The 8,973-nt window shown below is 38.2% G+C and overlaps 1 protein-coding gene across 1 annotated transcript; it reads left to right on the top strand.

Annotated features, from left to right (window-relative positions):
* The first annotated feature begins 5,036 nt into the window (after positions 1-5,036).
* Positions 5,037-7,103, top strand: LOC110868492 (proliferating cell nuclear antigen). The gene is made up of 4 exons (XM_022117667.2): positions 5,037-5,436; positions 6,239-6,391; positions 6,481-6,578; positions 6,657-7,103. The coding sequence occupies exons 1-4, from the start codon at positions 5,118-5,120 to the stop codon at positions 6,879-6,881; spliced, it is 795 nt and encodes a 264-aa protein (XP_021973359.1). The 5' UTR covers positions 5,037-5,117; the 3' UTR covers positions 6,882-7,103.
* The last annotated feature ends 1,870 nt before the right edge of the window (positions 7,104-8,973 follow it).

Raw genomic sequence — 8,973 nt, 5'->3', positions numbered from 1 at the left:
ACATATCTGTTGAACTGCATAAGAGATATCTGGTCTAGTAAATGTGAGGTATTGTAAAGCCCCAGCCAAACTCCGATATAAGGTCGGATCAGGAAAGTCGTCACCGGCAGTGGACCCAAGTTTTGATTTGGTGTCAACCGGGGTAGATACGGGGTTGCAAGATTGCATACCCGCTCGCTCGATGATATCCTGTGCGTATGCCTGCTGAGAGAGAAACATAGTATCTTTGGTGCGGGTGACAGAGATCCCGAGAAAGAAACTAAGAGGGCCAAGATCTTTCATGGCAAATTCAGTTGCAAGATGAGCCATGAGAGTATGTCTGAGCTGATTAGAAGAAGTAACCAATAAGATGTCATCGACATATAGAAGAAGAAATGCCACATCCTTGCCCTGGTGAAGAGTGAACAAAGAAGCATCACACCGACTTTGACGAAACCCCAAAGCAAGAATAAAATCGGTGAACCTTTGGTACCAAGCCCGCGGTGCCTGTTTTAAACCGTAAAGCGACCTTTTAAGGCGACATACATGATTTGGTAAATCCTTATGTCGAAAACCCATAGGTTGATGCATGTAGACGGTTTCATTTAATTTACCATGCAAGAAAGCATTGGTGACATCAAGTTGGTGAATCGACCATGACTGTGAGAGAGCGAGCGATAAAACGGCACGAATGGTGGCGGGCTTGACCACGGGACTAAAAGTTTCACCACAATCGATACCCACCTGTTGAGATCTTCCATCACATACTAACCGAGCCTTGTAGCGCTCTAACGTGCCATCTGACTTAAACTTGTATTTAAACAACCACATACATCTGATGATATTCATGTGCGGCTCACGAGGCACCAATTCCCAAGTCTCGTTTTTAATAAGAGCATGATACTCAGTGGTCATGGCATCGTACCAAACCGGTATGGACAAGGCATCACGGGGGTTTTTGGGAATAGGAATTATAGAGGAGGTGTGGAGGTTAAGATGGCGTTTAGGTTTTCTAATCCCGTCCATGGCGCGTGTGCGCATTGTACGGGTGGGGACTTGGGGAATTTGCGAGGTGGTTTGAGAAGTGTGGTCGGATACAATGGGGTCAGGTTGGCTTGGGGTGGTGACTGGGGTAAGAGGTGAGTGGGTAGGAAGAGGAGGTGAGTTGTTGGGCTGGTGTGTTTGGGCCACGGTATTGGAGGGTGGTGGACTAGAGGGGAGTGGGCTATGAATAGGAGAGGAAACTGTGGAAGGATGGTAAGAAGTAGTTTGGGCTGTTGATGGGAGGTGTGCCGGTATAGGCGTAGTGATAGGACTGGATTGGGTCAGCGGGCTATGGGGTGGTGATGGTTGGGTTTGGGCCGACTTGGTGGATTGGGCTTGGACGAATGGCCATAGGGTAGGGGGAAACGGAGAGTCAAGGAAGTTGTAGGAGGGGGTGGGTGTGAGTGTGTTTGCGAACGGGAATGTGGTTTCGTCGAAAACCACATGACGTGATATGATAATTTGTTTAGTTTGAAGATTAAAGCATTTGTAACCACGATGTGTGGAGGGGTAGCCAAGGAAGACACAAGGAGAGGACCGTTGGTCGAGCTTGTGGATAGAAGTGGATGGCGTGAGGGGATAACATAGACACCCAAAAACCCGCAGATGGTCATAAGATGGGGTCCGAAGGTATAGAAGTTCAGTGGGCGTGTTGTTATTATATTGTTTGCTAGGAAGAATATTTAGAAGATAAGTGGAAGTTTCAAGGGCATGGTGCCAAAACGTGTTGGGGAGAGAGGCATGAGCTAATAGAGTTCGGATCATGTTGTTGATGGTCCGAATTTTACGTTCGGCTTTACCGTTTTGTGAGGAAGTGTGGGGGCACGATAAGCGAAACATCATGCCATGTTGGTTAAAGAAATGGTGAAAGGAAGAATTAACGTATTCTTTGCCGTTATCACATTGTAAGCTCTTTATTTGCTTGTTGAATTGAGTGTTAATAAGCGTGTAAAAGTTGCAAAAAATTGAGTATACTTGTGATTTTTTAGAGATGGGAAAAGTCCATAAGAAGTTGGTTAGGTCATCTAGAAATAGGATATAATAACGATGTCCCTCCGCACTCAAGATCGGGGAGGTCCATAGATCACTATGAATGATATCGAATGGTGAAAAAATTGAAGTGTTAGAAGTAGCAAATGGTAAACGCACACTTTTACCAAACACACAAGATTGACAAACATGTTTATTCAATTTTCCAAAGTCAATGAAACACGATTGTTTAAGGGAATGTAATAAATGTTGTCCTGGGTGACCAAGACGTTGATGCCATAAATCAGATGAGATAGCAGCAAAGGTGGAAGGTGTGGTGGTGGTGCTTCCAGATCCGAGCAAAAGAGGGTATAAGTCACCGCTGCTGTTGCACCGGAGGATATGGATCTGGGTCTTGTAATCCTTCACAAGAAAACCAAACGGGTCAAATTCAACAGATACAGAGTTGTCGGTAGTGAACCGACAGACAGATATCAAATTTTTTATAAGTTTAGGGGCATAAAGGACGTTTTTGAGCATAAGGGGTGGGAAGGGTGGTGGTAAGGTTTGGGTGCCTTGTCCAATAACCGGTATGGCGGAGCCATTTCCAACAATAATATTCTGAGGCATGTTATTATTAAAAAAAGATTGGAAATTAGTGAAGTTGTTGGTCATGTTACCTGTCGCCCCGGTGTCCATGTAGAGAGTCGGGTCTTGTTGATTTAGAGACATGGTGTGGATCGCCTGGTCAATGTCGGTGGGTGTGTAGGCAGTATAGTGAGCTTGATTGGGTCGTGAGCCGAGAATACCCTGTCCGCTAGTATTAGTGCTGGGCCGAGGGGAGGTAGTGGGATAAGGGCACGGTGGTGGAGCAGCCCATGAGTTCCACTGGGGTGGGGCGGCCCACTGCTGATTGGCAGCCCAATTATTGTTGAAGTTGTTGTTGGCAGCCCACTGTTGATTTCCAGCCCATGTGTTAGGAGGCCAGCCCTGTCCTGGTGCACCGGTAGGGTATCCTGACGACCCGAACGCACCCCTGCCACGGTTAGCCTGCCGTCCTCTGCCGCGTCCGCGACTTCTGCCACGACCACGGCCTCGCTCCGCGTCTGAGTGGGTTTGGTTCGAAGGCCTGGAAGTGTTTGCGTTAAGGGCCGTGCCCGCAGTTTGAGCCATATTCAACGCCTGCTCTGCTTTCCGACTTTCAACCAAGACTAATTTCGAACGAGCTTCATAAAAAGTTGGGAGAGGATCTTGTTGCTGAAGTATGGTTGCGATCCCCTCATATTGCTCGTTTAAACCGGATATAAGTTGAAGTACCAGCCTGTCGTTTTCAACCGGAGAACCCACATTAGCTAACTGATCTGCTATCATCTTCAACTGTTGACAGTAGGCGGAAACGTTCGGAAACCCGTCGAGACGAGTGTTTGAGAATTTATGAAGAAGATGGATGGAACGAGAGCTCTTGTTGTCTTGGAAAATTCCTTCAAGGGTGGTCCATGCATCGTAAGCGGTGGTATTTGGTTTGAGAATCGTGTGTAAAAGATCATTAGAGATTGTAGCGTAGATCCATTGTAGCACAATCGCATCTAGCCGATCCCATTGATCATCGACAGGGGTAGTAACCTTGTCTTTGTCTTTGTCTGTGTCTTTGGAACTAGAGGCAGCAGGAGCAGGTGGTTTAGGTGATAGATGATCAATCACGAGAAACGCCCGGCACTGAATCTTGAAAAGTTCAGACCATGACGCATATTGCCCGGTCTCCATCTCCAAAGTTATGGGGATGAGACTTTTAATGTTCGATACAGTGGAAGCAGGATGGAGTTTTGTAGATTCCATGATAAAGGTAAGGTAATAGAGGGAAGGAAAAAAAAAAAAAAAACAAAGAGGAGAGATCTGTGAGATGAGGCAGCAGTAGGGTTTGAAGGGAAGGAGGGCTTGACGGCAGTAGGGTTAGAGGGAACCTAGCATGATACCATGATAATTGATAAAACTGGATCCTTGGGATCCCTCCTCTCTATTTCGAATATATATATATAGGGTCAAATACAATCTTCTATTTTGAGTATATATTACAATTGATTTTATCTAAGGCTATAATATATTTACTATTATTTTGTATGGACATTGGATACGGATCGATTAAGATCTGAAGAGGCTGTGTGGAAGCTTGAAGTTGAAGATGATTTTGTTTGACTTCTGGTCATAAAGGTTGTATAGATCGATGAAGATGGGTACGGATCGATTAAGATCTGAAGAGGCTGTACGGATCGATGAAGATGATTAATAATAATAATAATAATAATAATAATAATAATAATAATAATAATAATAATAATATATTTTTTTTTCTTTTTGAGTCCCTGTGTTTTATAGGGGTAATTTGGTCATCTAACAAAAGTTAACAACACAATTCTAACTGGGTTAGAAATTTCGACTCAAATGGTTAAAGATAATGCTTATGGGGACTCAGGTCGTTAAACTTTTTGCTTTTGGACTCGACTAGTTAAAATCCATAAAACACAGGGACTCAAAAAATAATTTACCCTATTATTAATTTCAAAGTTTGATTTAAAAAATTATTATCCTTATTTAAATTATATTTAGTTAAACTATTGTTTAATATTATTATTGTTTAATAGGAAAAAGAAACTGAAACACAAAATGAGAAGATACCGATTGAAACGTGTCAAAAAAAGATTTTTAAGACTATTGAAGTTAAACAAAATATATATAATTTTAAAATTAAAAAAGTTATTTTTTAATCCATTAATTTTTTTCTCACCCTCTTTCTAATATATATAATTTTAAAAATAAAAAAATTATTTTTTTAATCAATTAATTTCTTTCTCACCCTCTTTCTGATACATATGGCTCTTTGAAATGTTCAAGATTACTACTAGTCAACAAGTGGGCCAAGCCCAAAAAGCCCAATAAATAAAGGCGGGAACAAAAAAAGGCTTTAGTATTTTCACCATCCCGCGCCAACAATCTTTTAGCTTCCCTCGTAAGCTTATTTTCAACCTCCTATATAAACCCTAAACCCCCTCATTTCTTCACACACTTTCATTTCCCCCCTTTTTTCTCTTTCAAAACCCTAACCCTAATTTCCCCCAAATCACTCAAAAATGTTGGAGCTACGGTTAGTTCAGGGGAGCCTCTTGAAGAAGGTGATGGAATCGATAAAGGATCTAGTCAACGACGCCAATTTTGACTGCTCCGCCACCGGATTCTCGCTTCAGGCGATGGACTCCAGCCACGTGGCGCTGGTGTCTCTGCTTCTCAGATCGGAAGGTTTCGAACACTACCGGTGTGACCGGAACATTTCTATGGGGATGAATCTGAATAATATGTCGAAGATGTTGAAGTGTGCTGGAAATGATGATATTATCACTCTTAAGGCTGATGATGGCAGTGATACTGTAACTTTTATGTTTGAGAGTCCTAGTAAGTATACATTTCTTTGTTTTGATAATGTTTTAGCGTTGATTTTGATTTGTTAGTGCTAATTTTAGGTCGTAGGTTTTGTTTGTGTATATCTAAGCGTTAATTATGATTTGTTAGTGCTAATTTTAGGTTTTAGTTATTGTTTGTGTAAATCTAAGCTTAAATTGTGATTTGTTAGTGCTAATTTTAGGTTTTAGATATTGTTCGTGTATATTTAAGTGTTAACTGTAATTTGTTTGTGCTAATTTTAGTTTTTAGATCTTGCTTGTCTTCTATTTATTTTAGTTTTTAAATTGCAATTGCTATATTTTTAAGAATAACAGCTAACATGTATTACATATCTGAAGCTTATATTTTGATCTACCTGTTTTTGTAAACATTCAAGTGTTAATTGTGATTTGCTAGTGCTAATTCTAGGTTTTACTCAGATAGATGTGTTGTTTGTGAAGTCATGATTTAAGTTGCTAATTGTGTACTTATACTGATTTCTATGAATTTAAGTTTCTAATTGTATATGTGAAGTTTATCTTTTGCTTTATTTACAGTGTTCTGTATCTCATCTAGGAGTTTGCTGATATGTGTAGCTGTTACACAAATTACAGAGATTCTAGTTTAACCTGAATTTGTTGATTATTAATTTTTTTTAATCTCTGTTATTTTGTATGCAGAGAATTGTAGGAAGAGTGTCTTGTTAGGAAACTTGCTAGTGTGTAATTTTTTGATTGATTTGTGTTAGTTATGAAGTTATTAATTTAAGCTGCTAATTGTGCATTTTTACTGATATGTATGAATCTAACTACAGCTCAAGATAAGATTGCTGATTTTGAGATGAAACTAATGGACATCGATAGCGAGCATCTTGGCATTCCGGAAGCTGAGTATCATGCCATTGTAAGGATGCCCTCAGCTGAGTTTGCAAGAATCTGTAAAGATCTCAGCAGTATTGGTGACACAGGTAGTTTTCGCTAGATTTATCTCATAATGATGTCTTTAATTGTTAAAGAAATGAAAAAAAGATTTTAACGGGGTGTTTATTACTTGCAGTTGTTATCTCTGTAACCAAAGAAGGTGTGAAGTTCTCAACAAGAGGTGATATCGGAACTGCAAATGTTGTTTGCAGACAGAACACAACAGTTGATAAGGTATGTTCATACAATCGTTTGTACATTTAGCTTAAATGAATCGTTTTTCATGCTATTGGTTTCTATTTATGTTTACAGCCTGAAGAAGCTACTGTCATTGAGATGAATGAGCCAGTTTCTCTAACATTTGCATTGAGGTATATGAACTCTTTCACCAAAGCCACACCATTGTCGAGTACTGTCACAATCAGCTTATCTTCTGAGCTTCCAGTGGTTGTTGAGTACAAAATAGCTGAAATGGGCTACATAAGGTTTTACTTGGCTCCTAAGATTGAAGAAGATGATGAAGAAAACAAATCATGAAAACTTTTGAGGTATCAGACTTCATAAATGGCTAGTTTATGACTAAATTTACCCTTTGATTTCAAAAGTCTCTAGCATGTAACAAGAATTTGAAGCTTACTTGTCATTATTGTTATGTTGGATAGTGGAATGCTTATGTAGGTTTTTTTTTTGTTTTTATGAACTTTGAAATTAGTTGTTTCCCATTTCGTTAGTCAGATCATGAGATATTTGTGATGGTAACCAAGTTTAAAGTCATGGTTCTAAAAATCTCGACTAGGCGTCGAGTAATTCTTGATTAATCTCCGATTAATTACAAATAATCGTGATTATATCTGATTAATCCTGAGTAATTGCTAGTCACCACCTCACCAGCTGTCTAGGGATTTCTACAACCATGGGCACTTGCACGATAAATCAAATCATATATTTGGTTGGACTAACAATGAAAATAATCAACTATGCTTTAGATAAATGGGGTAACTATGAATCAAGTCATATATTTGGTTGGACTAACAATGAAAATAATCAACTACACCTTAGATAAATAGGGTAACTTTATATAAACGTAACCAAATTTGTAAAGTGTTCTAATTAAGTGACCAAAACTATTTTTGTCCCTCTAAAATCACTCAAGTTTGATGTAATGTTTTGGTCTAGCGTAACTAGCATGTTTTCAGATTAGGGCTATTCATGAGCCGAACCGAGTCAGGGTAAGCACGGGCTCGGCTCGATTATAAACCGAGCTGGCTCGGCTCGGATTTGAAACTGAGCTGAAAATCTAAGCTCGGGTTCGGCTTGGTTTTAAACCGAGCTAGCTCGGCTCAACTTGGTTTGGCTCGATTTTAAAAAGAAAAATATAATATATAGCTCTCAAAATTCAGTAGCCTAAAATATTATTCAATATTTCAAAAAAACATATTTAAAATAAGTTTATCTTAATACATTACAAGCCAAAATCATGTTCAACAACGTAGAATAAGTTTTAAATTTCAATGAAATACAATATTAGTTCATTAGCAAGGTAATTAAGATTCAAATATGTCATGGATATCAAATTACAAGCCTAAATATATATAAAATTTTAACAAGTTTTTGTAATATATTATAATGTATATAAAAATAAATATATTATAAAGAAAATAATCTGAACTAAGCTGAGCTGAGCTATCAAGTGAGCCAAATCGAGCCAATTCGGCTCGTTACGAGCCGAGCCGGCTCGGTTCACTTTCAAACCGAGCCACATCGAGCGAGCTTTTTCCGAGCTAAATCCAAGCGAGCTCCAAGCTACGAGCTTTTTGGACAGCCCTATTTCAGATTACCTTGATGATTGTGGCATATTAAAACCTTTTCTTTTAACTTCTAACTTTTATATGGATTACATAAATGTGATTTGGCTTTTACTCTAATTATTTTTAATTAAAACACCAAACTTTGAAAAAAAATAGAAGAGAAGTCATTATTTATTTATTTATTTAATTTTAAAAGACAGTAACTTTGGTTATTATTTAAAATCAAAATCTATTTATCGAAACATCAAGATTTAATTCATCGTCATCATCCATTCCCATAACTCATTGCCATCTTCAATACTCTTTTCTGAAATTTCTAGGCACTACAAAAAGTTTTAAAGATTTAAAAGGGCTAAATGTAATTTTAGTTTATGTGGTTTAGGTTAGTTTGTAAGTTTAGTTCAAAGGTTTCATTTTTCGTCAGTGAGTTCAAAAAAGTTTCACCCTTGCCATTTTAGTCCACTGGGTTAATTTTATCTATTTTTTCTGTTAATAAGAAGTGCAATTTGGTCATTTTATAAGTAATTCTGTTAATTAGAAAGGTAATTCGGCCATATAAAATGACTGAATCACCTTTTTCGTCAAAATAAAAAATGAAGTTAACCCAGTGGACTAAAATGATAGCGGTGAAATCTTTTTGGACTCACAGACAAAAAATAAAATATTTGTACTAAACTCTTAAAATGACCTAAACCACAAATGACATTTAACTCGATTTAAAACCAAAAACTTTCAAGTTTGACCTCAGAACCAGGAACATATAAACATTGATCTTAGATCAAGTGAAAAAAAAAAAAAAAAAATTAAAACAGTAACTAATC

Source organism: Helianthus annuus, chromosome 1, assembly GCF_002127325.2.
Source record: "Helianthus annuus cultivar XRQ/B chromosome 1, HanXRQr2.0-SUNRISE, whole genome shotgun sequence".
In the NCBI taxonomy this organism is placed as follows: Eukaryota; Viridiplantae; Streptophyta; class Magnoliopsida; order Asterales; family Asteraceae; genus Helianthus; species Helianthus annuus.
Note: the sequence above shows the minus strand (reverse complement) of the source record. Positions and strands in the feature narration are given on the sequence as shown.

Bases quoted from the DNA above. Each gene is read 5' to 3' on its own strand.
- LOC110868492 (XM_022117667.2), top strand. From the start codon at position 5,118: ATGTTGGAGCTACGGTTAGTTCAGGGGAGCCTCTTGAAGAAGGTGATG. The intron at 6,392-6,480 runs GTAGTTTTCGCT...TATTACTTGCAG, and splicing joins CAGCAGTATTGGTGACACAG to TTGTTATCTCTGTAACCAAA. The intron at 6,579-6,656 runs GTATGTTCATAC...TTATGTTTACAG, and splicing joins AGAACACAACAGTTGATAAG to CCTGAAGAAGCTACTGTCAT.